Genomic DNA, 19,305 nt, shown 5'->3' with positions numbered 1-19,305 from the left:
ATGCACAATTGTACCATTTCTCCCCTCAATGTTTTTGATTGCTCTTGTCACCCCTCCAAGGATAGCATTTCTAAATTACTCCGAGTAACTACTTGAACACATACATACACACACACACACACACCTGGGGAAACATTCCTCAAGAGAAGTCATCAATCAGTTTTATGGGGTTTCTCTGGGAAAGTTTCCTCCTCCTCTCTCAGTCACTCGCTTCTCCCTCCATCCCCCATCATCTATCCATTCTCTTTCTTTTATTTCCTGCTTTCCATCTGTGTCTGCTTTAGTTCATCTGCTACGTTAGTGCTTACTCACTATACGGCACGTGAGAGCTATCCCCTTCTAGACTATGTGGTTCAACAACTTTTTTTCCATTTGACGTTTGGAAAACGAGAACAAATATTGCGACAGGAGATTGAAGTCTACAAAAGCAATGATGAACTTCTATGTAATTGGGCCCACTTTGTCTTAATTATCTATCTGCAAATTGTCCGCCAGACTGACTCGCCCTGCACTGTAGTAGGGCACTGTGCAGATGTGAGTTGGAGTTGAGAGAAGCAGCGGGGTCTTGACGTCAGGACAGGACGCCCCCTTACTGAGGCGGGCTGCAGCGAGTTGGATCCCCACTCCATAAGCACAGCACAAGGCGGCCGAATAACTGTCCACTTGTTGCGCCCCTATATTGATTAAGACCGCATGAGCCGTCACGAGCGAAGGGAGATCAAACATTGAGACGCACATGGTGAGTGTTCTCATATTAGACATTTTTATGCGTAGCCTATATTTCTTTATTCGCTGTGGCTTCTTTCTCACGGAGGTTCGTAGACCTGTTTTAAATTTAGAATGGAAGGACTAGGCATTGACAAGTTGATCATTTGGACCCGGTGAGAGTGTCAAAGTTCGCGCTATAAGTACTGTATACGCAGTCACTTACTCTCCATGGGTAGGTTATAACCCATCGCAGGCTTTATGTATCCAAATTATGATTTACACTTTATTTTATTGAAGATTGATTTGATATAAACCTGTTGTCTTCATGCGAATATAGGCATATCTGAGCATAATATATTATTATTGCTAAATAAATGAAATAATTTAGCCTGAGACCATTTTCATTTGATTATTGTTTAATGACGGTAGACTAGGGTTTATTTAATATCTTAATGTCCTAACCTAAGGTAATAATTATTATTGTGTGATTATGTTAATTAAATATTTGAAATCTAAAAAGCCTGTTGAGTTAGTTGGGAGAGTTTCATTGTCAAAACTAAGATTTTGGAAGTATTGGATTGAGAGTCATTTCAAGAGATGTCTCAATATTTTTAGGACTAGCTGATACTAGCTGATAAGCCATAACAGTATAAATCAGGAAGTGGATGTTTGCAAATGTATTAATACGTTCATCATCATAAATAAATGAAGGTTATTGTCAGTCAGAACTGTTATTCTGTTTCGGGCTCCCCTTTATTTAGGTTTAAATTCAATTGAATTATAATTATAATAATAATAACAATAATAATAGACTAATCATTATTATTATATGACTAGGGCCTATCGTATTTCCCTCTTGAAAACAGCGATATGCCATTGGGCATATGTGTTTCTACAGGGACAACAGCCATGATAAATAGCTTAAACTTATTTCGAGAAAATAACGAAAATTGGGATTAAGTGTGTGATCAGAAAGATAATAACACTTAACTGTTTAGAATACAATATAGCCTTACATCAGGTTCTGTCTCTGCAAGATGAAGCAAATTGAGCATAATTACTGGAATGTGCAATTATAGACAATTTGGCGGCGCGCAGCAAGTGACCCTGGACGAAAACAATCGTACTACATTTGATAGACATTTGTGTTAAATGAACCAATCCAACTATTTTTCTTCAAAGGGTGTTTCATTTATTACATCCATTTTTCTAAACCGGATGCACCCCAGAGTAAAACTCGGCTTTCAATATATTGAATTAAGATTGGGGAACATTTATATAGCCAACAGTAGGCTATTGCTCTTTTTCCTTAAATCATTTTCCTTAAATAATCTCTATTGACTAGGTTTATTATTCAATTATCATTCAATTTATTGATATAATAATAACAATAACAATAATTATACTAGTAATAATAGGCTTAACAATTCGTGATTTATTGGTCAAAAAAGGCTATTAAGTTCTATTTTCTAATGAGAAAAACGGTAATGTAGCTTTTTGCCTGGTAATTCAAATTCCAAACGCATATTATTTTCTATCGAATTGTCTCCAACATGTTTCGTTTAACGAGTTCCAAGGTCAACACAGGCCCATACGCTGCATGTATCTGTAGAGATTTCACCTTCGCCTCTGTCGCCTTGAAAAATGTTTCGAGGGGGATTTAATTAACAGAACACAAATATTCTACAATATGTTCATCTATTATCTTGTCCTAATCTTCTGTCAATTGAATTTATATCAAACGGGATTTTGTAGGCCTAATTCTTCTTCTGCATGCTTTAAATGGGATTTAATAGGCATGTTCTAAATCTAAGTCAAAATATACTTTTCGAGGATTCTTATTGTCGTTTCTCTGTGGCCTGCAATTAATTGTGCATACCACAATGACACGTCTTCCACTTAGTAAAATGGGCTTCACTTTCATTTTCATTTCGCCCGAGGTTATTTTTGGCATTAACTTGAAGATTAAATCACGAACCATGATTTCATGTCCATCTGTTTTTCAATATCGACATTGAGGCGAAACCTCCATGGATTTGCTTAGCGCGTTGTCGACTTGTGTGATAGGTTATAAACTAGCGTGGGACGAGAACCAGAGCAAAATTGAGCGAAATAGCCTCGCTTCCTTTAGGGCACATATGTCAAACTCATTCCACAGAGGGCCGAGTGTCTGTGGGTTTTCGCTCCACCCGTGTACTTGACTGATGAATTAAGGTCACTAATTAGTAAGGAACTCCCCTCACCTGGTTGTCTATGTATACATTTACATGAAAAAACAAAAAACCCGCACTCGACCCTCTGTAGAATTTGTAAGTCGCTCTGGATAAGAGCGTCTGCTAAATGACTTAAATGTAAATGTAAATTAGTTTGACACCTCTGATTTAGGGCAGGGATATCAAGCTCATTCCATGGAGGGCTTAGTGTCTGCTGTTTTGGGGTTTTTAGTTCCAATTAAGACCTTGAAAACCAGATGAGGGGAGTTCCTAATTAGTGACCTTACTTAATCAATCAAGTACAAGGGAGGAGAGAACTCAGACATTCACTCGGCCCTCCGTGGAATGAGTTTGACATGTGCTTTAGGGCATACGTTCTCTTATTCGATCCCTGTAATATGTCCAAGCTGAGTTGTTTGGCCTGTTTGAAAAAGCTTTTCCCTTTATAAATCATCTTCGTGTCGTCCCTTTTCCTTTCTGGACTTCAGGCCGAGGGGCGCCCATAGCAGGCGGCCGTTTGGCTGCGCGTTGGAGGTGCGAACCTGAGGGACAGGGCCTGCTAAAGATACGTGCAGCAGCGGCGATAATCCATTTTGTGCGTGCTGTCAGTTGCACCTCCTCACCGCCCCACTAAAATTAGATTATTACACCTAAAACAGTGCTGCTGGAATCTGCTCCGTGTGGAATAACACCCTGTGTTGGAGCGGACAGGAATGCTGTTTGGGAATACAGGGAGAATACATCGCATTTCTCTTCTCCTTGTCTCTATGCTGCGTTATGTTTCAGACGGGCTAAGGACAATTGGAAATTAACAAAGGTGTTACTAGTCAGATGTGATCGCGATAACATGCCCAAGCAGGTGTCCGGTTCAGTTCCACAGTGGAAGAGTGGTAGGTTCGTGTAGTTTATCAGTGTGTATTTAGAGCTCATTAATGTATCGTACAGGCTTTAGCCCAGGGTGCATATTGTTATACAGTGGTGCAAAAAAGTATTTCGTCAGCCACCACTTGTGCAAGTTCTCCCACTTAAAAAGATGAGAAGCCTGTAATTTTCATCATAGGTACACTTCAACTATGACAGACAAAATGAGAAAAAAAATCCAGAAAATCACATTGTAGGATTTTTAATGAATTTATTTGCAAATTATGTTGGAAAATAAGTATTTGGTCAATAACAAAAGTAAATCTCAATACTTTGTTATATACCCTTTGTTGGTAATGACAGAGGCCAAACGTTTTCTGTAAATCTTCACAAGGTTTTCACACACTGTTGCTTGTATTTTGGCTCATTCCTCCATGCAGATCTCCTCTAGAGCAGTGATGTTTTGGGGCTGTTGCTGGGCAACACAGACTTTCAACTCCCTCCAAGTATTTTCTATGGGGTTGAGATCTGGAAACTGGCTAGGCCACTCCAGGACCTTGAAATGATTCATACGAAGCCACTCCTTCGTTGCCCGGGCGGTGTGTTTGGGATCATTGTCATGCTGAAAGACCCAGCCACATTTCATCTTCAATGCCCTTGCTGATGGAAGGAGGTTTTCACTCAAAATCTCACGATACATGGCCCCATTCATTCTTTCCTTTACACGGATCAGTCGTCCTGGTCCCTTTGCATAAAAACAGCCCCAAAGCATGATGTTTCCACCCCCATGCTTCATTGTAGGTATGGTGTTCTTTGGATGCAACTCAGCATTCTTTGTCCTCCAAACACGACGAGTTGAGTTTTTACCAAAAAGTTATATTTTGGTTTCATCTGACCATATGACATTCTCCCAATCTTCTTCTGGATCATCCAAATGCTCTCTAGCAAACTTGACATGGGCCTTGACATGTACTGGCTTAAACAGGGGGACACGTCTGGCACTGCAGGATTTGAGTCCCTGGCGGCGTAGTGTGTTACTGATGGTAGGCTTTGTTACTTTGGTCCCAGCTCTCTGCAGGTATTCACTAGGTCCCCCCGTGTGGTTCTGGAATTTTTGCTCACCGTTCTTGTGATCATTTTGACCCCACGGGGTGAGATCTTGCGTGGAGCCCCAGATCGAGGGAGATTATCAGTGGTCTTGTATGTCTTCCATTTCCTAATAATTGCTCCCACAGTTGATTTCTTCAAACCAAGCTGCTTACCTATTGCAGATTTAGTCTTCCCAGCCTGGTGCAGGTCTACAATTTTGTTTCTGGTGTCCTTTGACAGCTCTTTGGTCTTGGCCATAGTGGAGTTTGGAGTGTGACTGTTTGAGGTTGTGGACAGGTGTCTTTTATACTGATAACAAGTTCAAACAGGTGCCATTAATACAGGTAATGAGTGGAGGACAGAGGAGCCTCTTAAAGAAGAAGTTACAGGTCTGTGAGAGCCAGACATCTTGCTTGTTTGTAGGTGACCAAATACTTATTTTCCCCCATAATTTGCAAATAAATTCATAAAAAATCCTACAATGTGATTTTCTGGATTTTTTTTCTAATGTTGTCTGTTATAGTTGAAGTGTACCTATGATGAAAATTACAGGCCTCTCTCGTCTTTTTAAGTGGGAGAACTTGCACAATTGGTGGCTGACTAAATACTTTTTTGCCCCACTGTATGTTCTGGAAAGAAGTCATCCACTGTGGACCAGAGTTGTTTGAACATGATTTCTATCACTTCTTAGCCTGTTCTTCTCATTTCCTCACTCCTTTTGGTATTTTAATAAGCCACATCCTTTACCCGTAGCTATTTAGCCAGTTTAATATAAGTGCATCAGACAACCATATCAAATATTGCACAATAACGAATTAACAAAGCCTACTGTTTACAAAGCACACTGTCTCATCTGCCTCCATCTTGCATGTTGTATTCAATGGTCGTGCTGAGGCTGTGGCTGGGCTGCGGAATAGCTGGGTAGTGCTCTACACTGCTGCCCATGACAAGGAATGTTAAAGTGTGTGAGACAGGCCAAATCCAGCTCATTTGCTCCAGATACACAGCTCCAAAAGACACAGATTTAGACTGCAGAGTGGAACGGAGGCAAGGGGAGCTGACAGATAGCAGAAGGCATCATCTTCCTTGCCCACAACTGCCCATGTCCCCTCTTAATGACATCATATTCTCAATTTATTAGCCCTTCTTCCTTCACCCACAGTACACCACTTAGCCCTCTCCAAATCCCCCTCCTATCCCCCTGGCCCCGTATTCCCTTTAATATGTCAACGTCTTACTCTCGTATCCTCCACTTCTTCCCTACTTTTATCACCTTCTTACACGTTTCTAACCCACCCTCTTACACCCATATAATGATATCCCTCTCTCAGTGCCCTTATGCTCTCTGTGTCTTAACCCAATTCTTTCACCCCCATTACCACGCTCATAAGCCTCTCTGACAGCCTGGTATCCTATCTCATCTCTCCCTTAGTACCCCTAGTATATCTTCTTATTATCCGAACCCTCAAAGCACAACCTCCCCACACGTTGACAGAACATACAGTAGCAAAGTATTTTAAACAATTGGTGGAAGTGACAGGATTTTACAGAGGAGACTGTTTGAACCCAAAGCGCTACTTTGAAACTCCTCACACCTTTGACCCTATGACAACTCATTGAACTCATAAGTATGAAGGAACGAACGATTATACAAAGTGTCTTAGAGCAGATTTCTACTGGAGGCTTACTGTGAGAACATGAGCAGAAGACTCTCCTGTTAGCTAACTCCCACCATGTTAGACTATGCTGTAAACATGGCCCAGGTTGTCGTTAAGTATTTCCCCAGGCCTTCGCCAGCTGAGCACACTGCCCGCCCCTGCTTTTAAAGACCACGCATACTGCCTCCCTCCAGAGACATCATTGACCTTACTTAAACACTATTCGCTTATGTAAGGTTTTTGTAACGTTACATCATCAAAAGCCTTGCTGACAAATCGTTTTGATACTTTAGTATATACACTATATGATGTAAGCGTGAAATAGTATTCAATGTCAGTGATCGGTTCATATTTACTCTGGAAAACCGTTAATTATGTGATTCTCCATGATAAGTTATTGTAATGGAAATGCCTATTGATTGCCAAAATAATGGCAACACTTGATTAAATGAGGGATACAAACTATATTGAAAGGAGGGGATTCAACGTAGGTGTGGTTCCTGAGTTAATTAAGCAATTAACATCCCATCGTGCTTAGGGTCATGTATAAAAGTGCTGGGCAGGCCATTATTTTGACTACCATGGCTATGCCGCCATAGAATGAAAATGACCCCATCCACAGGACAATAGTGGTCACTGAATAGTGTCATGACCATGAAAACAATACAGTTGAAGTCGGAAGTTTACCAATACACTTAGGTTGGAGTCAATAAAACTAGTTTTTCAACCACTCCACACATTTCTTGTTAACAAACTATAGTTTTGGCAAGTCGGTTAGGACATCTACTGTGCACGACACAAGTCATTTTTCCAACAATTGTTTACAGACAGATTATTTAACTTATAATTCACTGTATCACAATTCCAGTGGGTCAGAAGTTTACATACACCAAGTTGACTGTGCCTTTAAACAGCTTGGAAAATTCCAGAAAGTGATGTCATTGCTTTAGAAGCTTCTAATAGGCTAATTGACATCATTTGAGTCAATAGGAGGTGTACCTGTGGATTTATTTCAAGGCCTACCTTCACACTCAGTGCCTTTTTGCTTGACATCATGGGAAAATCAAAATAAATCAGCCAAGACCTCAGCAAAAAATTGTAGACCTCCACAAGTCTGGTTCATCCTTGGGAGCAATTTCCAAACGCCTGAAGATACCACGTTCATCTGTACAAACAATAGTACGCAAGTATAAGCACCATGGGACCACGCAGCAGTCATATCGCTCAGGAAGGAGACGCATTCTGTCTCCTAGAGATGAACGTACTTTGGTGTGAAAAGTTAATATCAATCCCAGAACAACAGCAAAGGGCCTTGTGAAGATGCTGGAGGAAACAGGTACAAAAGTATCTGTATCCACAGTAAAACTAGTTCTATATCGACATAACCTAAAAGGCCGCTCAGCAAGGAAGAAACCACTGCTCCAAAACCGCCATAAAAAAGCCAGACTACGGTTTACAACTGCACATGGGGACAAAGATCATACTTTTTGGATAAGTGTCCTCTGGTCTGATGAAATAAAAATAGAACTGTTTGGCCATAATGACCATTGTTATGTTTGGAGGAAAAAGGGGGAGGCTTGCAAGCCGAAGAACACCATCCCAACCATGAAGCACAGGGGGTGGCAGCATCATGTTGTGGGGATGCTTTGCTGCAAGTGGGACTGGTGCACTTCACAAAATAGATGACATCATGAGGAGGGGAATTATGTGGACGGGAAATTATGTGGATATAATGAAGCAACATCTCAAGACATCAGTCAGGAAGTTAAAGCTTGGTCGCAAATGGGTCTTCCCAATGGACAATGACCCCAAGCAAACTTCCACAATGGTGGCAAAATGCTTAAGGACAACAAAGTCAAGGTATTGGAGTGGCCATCACAAAGCCCTGACAACAATCCTATATAAAATTTGTCGGCAGAACTGAAAAGGCGTGTGTGAGCAAGGAGGCCTACAAACCTGACTCAGTTGTACCAGCTCTGTCAGGAGGAATGGGCCAAAATTCACCCAACTTATTGTGGGAAGCTTGTGAAAGGCTACCCGAAATGTTTGACCCAAGTTAAACAATTTAAAGGTAATGCTACCAAATACTAATTGAGAGTATGTAAACTTCTGAACCACTGGAAATGTGATGAAATAAATCAATCATTCTCTCTATTAATATTATGATATTTCACATTCTTATAATAAAGTGGTGATCCTAACTGACCGAAGACAGGGAATTTTTAGTTGGATTAAATGTCAGAAATTGTGAAAAACTGAGATGAAATGTATTTGACTAAGGTGTATGTAAACATCCGACTTCAACTGTATAAACCATATGCAATGGCCGTCTTAGTCACCAAATCTCAACTCAGTTGAACACTTATTGTAGATTCTGGAGCTGCGCTTAAGACAACGTTTTCCATCAACAAAACAACAAATTATGCATTTTTTTGTGGAAGAATGGTGTCTCATCCTTCCAATAGAGTTCCACTTCCAGACACTTGTAGAATCTCTGCCAAAATACATTGAAGCTGTTCTGGCCCGTGGTGCCCCAACGTCCCATTAAGACACTTTATGATGGTGTTTCCTTTATTTTGTCAGTTACTTCTATGTTGTACAATATTTGGGATATGAATGTTTTTCCTGTCTTCTTCTCGTCTTTAAAGCTCTATTAAAGAGGAATGCCACTCATCCACTGTGTTCTTCCGACATGCTGGGTGTGTGAATTTATGGAAAGTGACTGAGAAAAAACATTGAAACAATATCTGGTGGCTGGTTTACATTCCAGGTGCCAGACTGGCGATCTGGTATCGGAGCGGAGGGGGATGAGGGGGGTAAGGGTCTGGATTTGGCCTGGGGGCACAGAGAATGGTGAGGCGCACTTTAAAGAGCCCTGTGCTGAGTGCTCCTCTCTGAAAAGCTTCCCTCCATCATGTTGTTTGTTATGGGGGCTATGCTTAATTAGTGGTAATGTTACCTAGAAAGACGAGTGCAAATAACGTCATGGGGAATAGCAAACAATCCCCTCGCCTCTGTATCCTAACCCCCCTTAACCCCTTACGCCCCTACCCACCAACAGCATCTTGTCTGAATTTCTCAGACATTCCCCCATCACCACAACCCCTTTTTAAGAATCATTCCTTGAATTACCCTAACCCACCACCCCACCACCATCTTTACCTCCTTATACCATCTCTTCCCCTGATTATACTGTACCAGACATCCCCTCTCCCCATCTCGCCTCCCCTTTCTCCCCTCGAGCGAAACCCTCCACCCTGACGCCAATATGAAACCCGAGACCTAATTAATCAGTCGATCAATTAATGAGGCTCAGTTTTTAGCGGGCTGTTCGGGTTCCCAACGGAGCATGTTGCAACACGTGTGGAATGCTCAAGGGGTGCACACCGGACCCCAGGAATGCGTCAGAGCAGGACAGGGGCTGCAGTCGGACCACTCGTCACCTCAGCCGCCGGTCATGGCGTTTCCAATAACGATACCCCAAAACATAGCCGCCCGATATACCTGACCAGCCTCATCCTCCACCTCCACGTCTGGTTTTTGGTTGGGGGGCTCGCAGGGAATCATAACACGTTTTGGGGGGTAACTTGAGTAATAACTTCCGTTGTAACCCTGGGTGGCTCCCAACCATTTTTTCTATCCTCTATCCTCTCCTATGGGGTTGGTTTATACAGCCCCACTGACGGCACTGTTAGTGTCAGACGCTTGTTAGGACATCGTCAATCATTGCGTCTTGATTGACGATGTCCTAACAAGCGTTTGACACTAATATATATATATATATATATATATGAGAGAGATGATGCAATGCCAGTAGAGAGGGAATGAGTAAAAGGGGAGGAGGGAAAGAGCGAGACAGACCCACTGCATAGCAGAGATACATTTACAGAGAAATAGAGGAGGGGCTGGAGAAGAGATGGATCCTAACAATCTGTGTCTTTGTAAATTGCTTGGTGTGAAGTGTTGGGTAGGAGTCTTGTTTGCTTGCCCCCAGCCTATCTGTCTGTCTATAAAACCGCAAAGTTTGTTGTAGATCATGTTGGCAGGGAAAGTAGACGCATTGTTCACCCATGTCTGCAGGCACAAATGAAGTAACCTTCTCTGGTATCACTATCAATTCTTGGCAGACAAATACATTTAACACATCACCAGCCGTTTTAGGAGGGAAGGGAATCTGATCACACTAAGGACATGCACAAGTCTGTGTTTGTCTTCTCACAGGAAGTGACTGTACAGGGGTTGAAGCTGAACACACATTTCTCGCGTTCTCTTCTATAAATCTTTCCCTCCATCTTCCACACTAAGCTCTATCTCTCCTTCCTTCCCCTCTCTTTGTCTTTCTTTCTCACACCCTCTCTCTCTCTCTCTCTCCTTCCATTTCTCTCCACACTTTGGGCTCTCCAAAACTCGGGTTCCTGCCCATGTGCGTTGAGTAGAGTGGAGTGGAGCAGAGCGACAGGAGAAGGATTTAAAAGGAGGAACATAAAGATGATGGATGCTGCCCAGCTTGTGTTTTCAGACCCAGCTGTTTTTTGTCATCCTGTACAGACCCGCTGGTTTTCTGTATGCTTTCATCCATCTCATCCACACATTCATCCACTCTTTATACGCTCTCATCCATCCACTCATCCACTCTGCATACACTCTTTACTTTGTACACACTTTTATCCATACACTTAAGCACGACTTATGGGCTGGGTTTCTATACACTCTCATCCATACACTCATCCACTCGGTATATGCTTTCATCCTTACACTCATCCGCTCTTCATGGGCCAAGATAATAGGTTTTTAAAGGCTGTTTTGGGGTAGAGAAATAGGCCTGTTTAAGGGTGGAGGTAGATTTGGTTGGATTGTATGAGGGATATGAGGGATATGAGGGATGTTAAAATGTTCATGGTGGTGCTGCGAGCTGGTGTGTTTTCAATAAAGGCACCGGTGGTCTCTCTACCTCAGACCGCCCCTCCCTTTGGCTCCAACTACAAGTCATATAAATTCATCAATATATTTTCCTTTTATGATTTCGCCCCGTCACTTTATCCCCTAAAATCGTTAATTTTTGTATTTTCTCCCACAGGCTCGATGACATGATGTTCCTGCCCTTCTCCCCTCTCCCCTCCTTGGCCCTCCCTTTTCTCCTACTTCTCCTCATTTTCCTCCCTCCTTCCCTCCTTTCCCCTTCCCTCTCTCACTCCCCTCTGAGCTGGACCTCACCCCATGACCCCTGCTACCACTTGGATGGGCGTCCGCGACACTGCCTGTCGGAATTCATCAATGCCGCTCACGGTGTCCCTGTCAGTACCGCCCACTCCCTCCGAGGACCCCCCGACCAGAAAGCTGTTAACGTCAGCTCCCTCACGGACCTCCACAACCCCCACAACTTGACCTGCTGGACGGCCCAGCCCGGAGGCCTCGACGGCGGGGACTGGGTCCTCACCCTTCCCCTGGGCCGACGCTTCGAGGTCACCTACATCAGCCTGCAGTTTTGCCAGCAGGGGGAGCCGTCAGACCCCGTCTCCTTATCCGTGCTCAAGTCCATGGACCACGGGCGCACCTGGAGGCCCATGCAGCACTACTCCAGCGACTGCCCCGGGAAGTTTGGGCTCCAGGCCCAGACGGTGGCCCAGACCAGGCACCAGGAGACAGAGCCTCTGTGCTCAGACCCCCGGCCCCTGCAGAGGCACCGGGGAGGCATGTTGCTGGCCTTCTCCACCCTAGATGGAAGACCCTCCTCTCCTGACTTTGACTACAGCCCCACCCTGCAGGACTGGGTGACGGCCACGGACATACGGTTAGTGTTCCACGAGGTGACCCAGTCCCAGCAGACCAAGGTGGGGAGTTCGGAGGGGAAAAGGGGGGAGGGAGCAGGTGGGGGTGTTCTGAGGTGGAGGGCAGGGTCAAAGTACGAGGCTGTGGTGGGACAGGTGAATAAGGTGAATGGGGACAACAATAAATGGGGGTTTGTGGAGAAGGAGAAAAAAAAGACAGAAAAACGAAGGAGGAACGGAGGAGGATACAACAAAGGGTCGGGGGATCGGGGAGAGGATGGACACAACGTGACCCGGAAGGAGTCAGAAGGAGACACTATGGAAATAGACATCTCCAAAAGAGGAAACGGGAACGGAAAAGGGCATGGCCGCGAGAGGGAGAGGGGCCACCATTGGAGTCCGTGTCAGGAAGGCAGCATCTGTGGTTGGACGATCGACAGCAAGCAGGGGAGAATCAACAAGGGGCGGGAACTTCGGAGGAGGAGGAACAACCAGCAGAAAGTGACAGCGAATCGGAATCTTGAGCTGGCTCCTCCCTCTCCATTGATCTCCACCCCCCCTGTCCGGCCCGCCCTGGCCCTCTCCGACCTGCAGGTGGGGGGCAGGTGTAAGTGTAACGGACATGCCTCTCGGTGTCGTCGTGATGATGCGGGCCGGGCGGTGTGTGTGTGTGAGCACCACACAGCAGGGACGGACTGCGATGTTTGTGAGGACTTCTACTACGACAAGCCCTGGCAACGAGCCACGCCCAGTCAGCCACAACCGTGCGTCTGTGAGTCACACTCCCCACTACTGTGTCTGTGTGTGCGTGTGTGTATGTATGTGTGTGCAAATTGGATCATGGATGTAAACTTTACTGGCTTTATTGAAATTAATTCACTCCCTCCCTCCCTCCCTCCCTCCAGCGTGTGAGTGTAACAGCCACTCCTCTAAGTGTCGGTTCAGCATGGAGGTGTTCCAGCAGTCGGGCCGGCGCAGCGGGGGAGTATGTCTGAAGTGTCGGCATCACACAGCGGGGCGCCACTGCCAGTACTGCCAGAACGGATACACCCGAGACCACAGCAAGCCCCCCACCCATCGCAAGACCTGCCAACGTCAGTCAGAGAGACGGAGGGAGAGAGTGTGTGTGTGTTTATGTGTGTGCGTGTGCGTGCGTGTGCGTGCACATTAAAGCGGTTGTGCCTGTATTAAGTCGCACAGACCAGCTGTGTATCTTATCCATGCAGAGATCAGTGTGTGTCCAAGTGTGTGTGCATCTGCATCTGTTAGGATATCTGTTTCTCTTTGTGCATCTGCTAGTCTACAAGGTATGCCTACATGTGTCTGGGTTCCAGCCTCCTCCACAGTGTTTATGAGGTAGTTACATTGTGACAGAGGACAGTTATTTCTGTATGCTCGTCGACTGGATTTAGTGTGCATGTTGTTACCACTGGCTGGAATCCACCCTGACATTTGACCTTTGACTGGTCACATGTTCTAAGTGACTGTGACACTCTGGCATGCTTTTGGGGCGGTTGACCGAAGTCCTAATATAACCACGTTTAATGGAGTGAGGTCATGCACATGACACATGCAGGTGCGTGTGTGTGTGATTGAGTGTGTGTGTCGTGCAAGTGCAAGGGGGTTGCAGTTATAGCAATATTGGAGAAATGTAACTAGATTAGAATGAGATATTTTAGCCTTGGTGCCAGTCCCTTTCAGCTTTTTATTTCTTAAATATTTTGTTGTTGTTGTTTTAGTGTATATATTTTTAATGTAAGTATATATAGTCTCTTTCAGCTCTTGCTAACTCCTTATGGAATTGTCATGTCAGATTTGACTTGAGTAACAAGGAGTTGGCAAGAGAGCAGCAACAGACTAGCATCCAGGCCATAAATACACTCCCCTCCGTGTGTTTGTGGACAGTGCAGCTAGCATTTCAAATGTGTCTCTATACTCCAGCATTTTGGATTTGAGATCAAATGTTTTATATTGGCGACATTTTCTTTTCTTTGAGGGTATTTTCATACATGTCAGTTTTACAGTTTAGAAATGAAAGAACTTTATGTTTCTGGTTCCCCCATTTGAAGATGTCAAAAGTACTTGGACAAATGTCACTTATAGTGTATCAAAAGTGTAACATTTAGTCCCATATTCCTTCCATACAGTGACAACATCAAGCGTGTGACTTTACAAAAGTGTTGGATTCATTCACAGCTTGTTTTGGTTGTTTCAGATTGTCTTTTGCCCAACAGGAACTGAATGGTGAATAAAGTCTTGTGTTCTTTTGGGGTCCCTTTTATTAGTAGTAAGAAAAGAAGACACTTCTGAACTGGTCTACATTAATGTAGGTAGCATCCACAGATGATCAAAACAGAAAAAATGCATAATCATTACAGATAATCATGAATGAATTGATGAATTGTGAATGATAAAACATTTGAAAGCTACAGAGAGACAAAGATCACCCCCCACCTCAAAAAATGCTAATCTCCACTGGTAATGGTGAGAGGTTAGCGTGTTTGGTTGTAGCCTCTGTAACTTTCTCACTCATCATTCATTCATTCATGATTCATTCACGGTTTTTCTTAACCATGGCATCATCAGGATTCATTTTGAAGTGTTACGAAAAATCCTATCTTATTCCAATCATTATTCACCATCCGGTTACTTTTTTCAAAACATACTTTAATACACTCTTAAGTGAATTTTGTGTAAATACTTATGACATCTTCAAATGGGGGGACTATATAAAGTGCTTTCATTTCTAAACGATAAAGCATATGTACAGGTGAAAGCTATGATTCATTATTGATTTCACTTGTTAAATCCACTTCAATCAGTGTAGATGAAGGGGAAGAGACGGGTTAAAGAAGGATTCTTAAGCCTTGAGACAATTGGGACATGGATTGTATATGTTTGCCATTCAGAGGGTGAATGGACAAGACAAAAGATTTAACTGCCTTTGAACAGGGAGTAGTAGTAGGTGCCAGGCGCACTGGTTTGTATCAAGAACTGCAACGCTGCTGGGTTTTTCCCGCTCAGCAGTTTCCCATGTGCATCAAGAATGGTCCAGCAGCCAAAGGACACCAAGCCAACTTGACACAACTGTGGGAAGCATTGTAGTCAACATGGGCCAACAGGCCCCAACAAATTGAGGCTGTTCTGAGGGAAGGTGTTCTGAATGTTTTGTACACTCAGTGTATTTGTAGGCCATAGAGTTGTAACTTATGGAAGTTACATTAGTGCTATTTATGTGTCATAATATTATGTGATTTAATCACCAATGATAGATAAACGAACCATGTTTATTTGATCAATGTTCCGGCCAAGTCAACCTTTTTCCGAGCCTTAGTGACCTGCCCTTAGAGCTAATTACTTAAAGGTGTTTGAAGTATCTGTAAGGGTTTGTTTAAACTACATTACTGGAGGAAAAACAGACTTACTAGAGAATGCCTTCCTCTTTCTATCTGTGCCCTTTCGATGACCTCAACTCTACCTTTCTCCCTCCTTCCTTCTAAACTGCTCTATCATTCATCCTTTTACATCATATTTCCATGTTTGCTTTGTCCATGTATCATTATTTTCACTGCTATCTACCATTCCTTTTTCTGTCATCTTTATTCTGTCTTCCCTCCATCGTTCCCTCTCTCTGTGTTTGTCTTCTCTCTCTCCCTCGCTCCTTTTCTTCTCTCTCTCTCTTTCCCCTTGTACATTCATAGAAGCTTTATTAGGAGCAATCAAAGGTTATTAATACAATGTTCTTTACTATGTGACATTAACCATCTCTCTCCTCCCATCTCTCCATCTTCTCCTGCTCTCTCAGCGTGTCAGTGTCACCCTATGGGTGCTGTGGGTCTCTGGTGTAACCAGACATCGGGACAGTGTCTGTGTCGGGATGGCGTGATGGGACTGAGATGCAACCGTTGCGCCCCTGGTTACAAACAGGGGCACTCCCCACTCCGCCCCTGCGTCCGTAAGTCTACTTTACCTAACTACTCTGTCTGGAAACTGTCCTCCATGTTGGAGCCAAACTTCTAATGACAATAACATTCTCATGGGAATTTTTGAAAGAATGTGATTTGTCCTGGAGCTTTGGAACCAAAATGGTACCCGTGTTATTACATGTTTCTCAGTTTATGTGGACTGGCCAACTAAGCCCAACTACAGAGTTTTATTGTCACTTGAGTCAAGCAAATAACTGTCGGTCTCACTGTAATTGACCGTTAATGATCATAAACACATTTAGTATCTCCTGGCTTCCGCACATAACCACTGTTAACCACCACAAGCCACTGATGCAGACCTTTGGGACATCTACATTTTAGTCTAATAAATCCAAAATCCACCTTCCCAATAAATCAATGATTTATTTTAGACAGTTCTAAAGAAACATGATAGGAAGAAAATGTAGTCTATTTCAGAAGAACAGAATAGCATACTCTGAGTTGTCCTTATGTTAGGTCCTGATCTGGGCTACATTAGTTCATTTAGAAAACAAGATTTGGTTTGAAATTCCATGCTATTATTTAATATTATTTTATAGTATGAAAAATACAATTGAACAAGCTGAATAAAATACAAAGGATATTTTCTCCAAACAATTTGAGGGAGTACTATTCTGTGTTGAGTGGTTAACAAAGAAATAGATACTCCAATGTGCTTAATTTAGAGTTATTAATGTAACTTAAATAACTCTACAAATGTTGGGCTATATGTTTTTATTTTTAATACATTGTGAGGCTGCATGTTGTGACTATAATGATGATTTGAAAAAAGTTGCTTGAAAGGCATGACCTCTGCTTTGTTTATTGTGCAGGCTGTACACACTTCATCAGTCTCTCATTCACAATTTGAATGAATTTCCCAGTGGGATTCCCTTTGTGTGGCAGTAATGCACCTTAAAAAAATCCATGCCAGACTTCCCAAGTGGCACAGCGGTCTAAGGCACTACATTGCAGTGTTGCGGAGTCACTACAGCCTTGGGTTCGATCCCAGGCTGTGTCATTACCGGCCGTGACCGGAAGTCCCATAGGGCAGCACACAATTGGCCTAGCGTTGTCCGGGTTAGGGGAGGGTTTGACTGGGGGAGCGTTACTTGGCTCATCGCGCTCTAGCGACTCCTTGTGATGGGCCGGGCATATATATTCCTTTTGCGGCCAGTGGCCGTTGTTCCCTTCTCCCTGAGTGCTGCATGCTCCGAAGCACCTCTCACTCACATGGCTCTCCATCACGTGATCAGGTCTTTCTCACAGGCTACAAGTGAAGACAGACACTTCCGGGATGCAAATGCGGGCGTACTTATCCAATTCCGAAGTGTATATTGAAGGTATTGGAAGAACTGTCCACATTTACTTTTCGTCAGACAACAAGAGGAGTAGGCCTACCTAACAAACAGAAAAAGCAATTACCAATGTCTATCTATTATTCCACATATTAAAAAAGCTGAGCTATTCTATACTGTGCGAGAAATAAATATTCCAAACATATTCTGGGACAGTTGTGGGATGCAATAGATCCCAAATTAATACAAAAACTAGCATCAAAATACCTTTTTACGCAATGAGGCTGACACAACAGATCCGAACTTTTATCTTAAAATGTAATAAACTATTAGGCAATTTCTTCACATTAAGAGCGTAGCAATGGTACACGGCAGTAGGCTGTGTGAATGTTCCATTAGCAGAAAAACACCATTATAAAAAGTGACCGCAAATGTTATTATGAATGTAATGCTTTGATTATAAAGGTGCATTTTATGGTGAAAATGAGCTTCCCCAAACTTGAAACTCACGCGCTGCGTATGTATTCCAGTTAGGCTCTACACCCCTTGTAAAGCCAATTAATGTGCTTCATTTTAAAAGTTATTTGGCCACTTTAGTTGTGATACAAACATTATCAAAACATATAGGCCTATGGGCTAGGCTACATGAGGTGTGTGACTGATTAGAAAAAGGAGCAAAAAAAGGCATTGTTTCTTGCCTTATATTGGGAATCATTCACAAGTGATAGGCTAATATTGTCACCCATCAGACTATTCTTGATTTAATCTTGTCTTTACATATACTCAATAATATATGTGTGAAATTTATTTGGAATTTTAAATGGACCATTATCATGCACCTGGCTCAAAAAAAATAAATGTATGCACTTAAATAGCGAATGGTGGACGCTTTTCCCCGTGGTTCATTTTCATGCCAGCCAGGTAGGCTATACTCCTGTTGTAAAGATAAGAAATGTGCTTAATATTAGGAAAGTTGAGAAATAAATACAGTAGGCCCAGCCTATGGAAAACTGATAGGATCCTCCTCTTTTTAATAGAGGCCATCAAAACCCTGTTTTCTCTCGCAATTGCATATCCTATAAAAATGTTGCGCAACATGAGCTCATGGTCTCTCATGATGTGTTTTATTCGATTTTCAATTGCATTTGCATTGATGTCAGAGTGATTAGAGGGATAATAGAGTGCTGAGTAACAAGCATTTTGGTAGGCTACTAATGACCATCAGCAGCATCAGAGCTTGGAGAAGCCTAATTACCGTGACTAAACAGTAATATGGTCACCGCAACAGCTCGAGGTCCCCTCGATTTTTAAAAACAGGTTTTAAATGCTAATTTCTAGGGAATTCTGAGAAAAGGATACAGACAATATTAGCTTACAATTGGGCAAATGTACAAGGCTAAGGGGGCCTTGCAGAGGGGCATTTACTCTGGTACAGTCTAATCAGTCTTAGGTATTTTATTATTTTATTAGGGCCATGGCCATTCATTCTGTACTGAATACCTGTGACTGTTAAGTGGATATATTCAATTAAACAACCGTTTTGTACTCTGACTCACACTATTATAGATCATAAGTCTATGAACTTATTGTTTATTAACGATGAAATTATGAAAAACATCAATAACATTTACCACTAGAGGGCGATTTGGTCATTTGACTGCAGGAAAGGGCTACTGACATCTAATCTGAAATCACTCAAATTCGCCAGCTAGTTTTCCAGGGGTGGTGTACGGGCAGTTGCTAAC

At 42.9% G+C, this 19,305-nt stretch overlaps 1 protein-coding gene across 1 annotated transcript in view; it reads left to right on the top strand.

Annotated features, from left to right (window-relative positions):
• The first annotated feature begins 292 nt into the window (after positions 1 to 292).
• Positions 293 to 19,305, top strand: part of LOC118369153 (netrin-1-like) — a 23,718-nt gene continuing 4,705 nt past the window's right edge. The window contains exons 1-4 of the mRNA XM_052497241.1: positions 293 to 739; positions 11,607 to 13,069; positions 13,203 to 13,391; positions 16,103 to 16,252. Coding sequence (XP_052353201.1) covers positions 11,617 to 13,069; positions 13,203 to 13,391; positions 16,103 to 16,252 — 1,792 coding nt within the window. The 5' untranslated portion in view covers positions 293 to 739; positions 11,607 to 11,616. The remainder of the gene's footprint in view (positions 740 to 11,606; positions 13,070 to 13,202; positions 13,392 to 16,102; positions 16,253 to 19,305) is intronic.

The sequence above is a fragment of the Oncorhynchus keta genome, chromosome 35, assembly GCF_023373465.1.
Source record: "Oncorhynchus keta strain PuntledgeMale-10-30-2019 chromosome 35, Oket_V2, whole genome shotgun sequence".
NCBI lineage: Eukaryota > Metazoa > Chordata > Actinopteri > Salmoniformes > Salmonidae > Oncorhynchus > Oncorhynchus keta.
The sequence above is the reverse complement of the archived record's forward strand: the minus strand, read 5'-3'. Positions and strand labels throughout refer to the sequence as shown.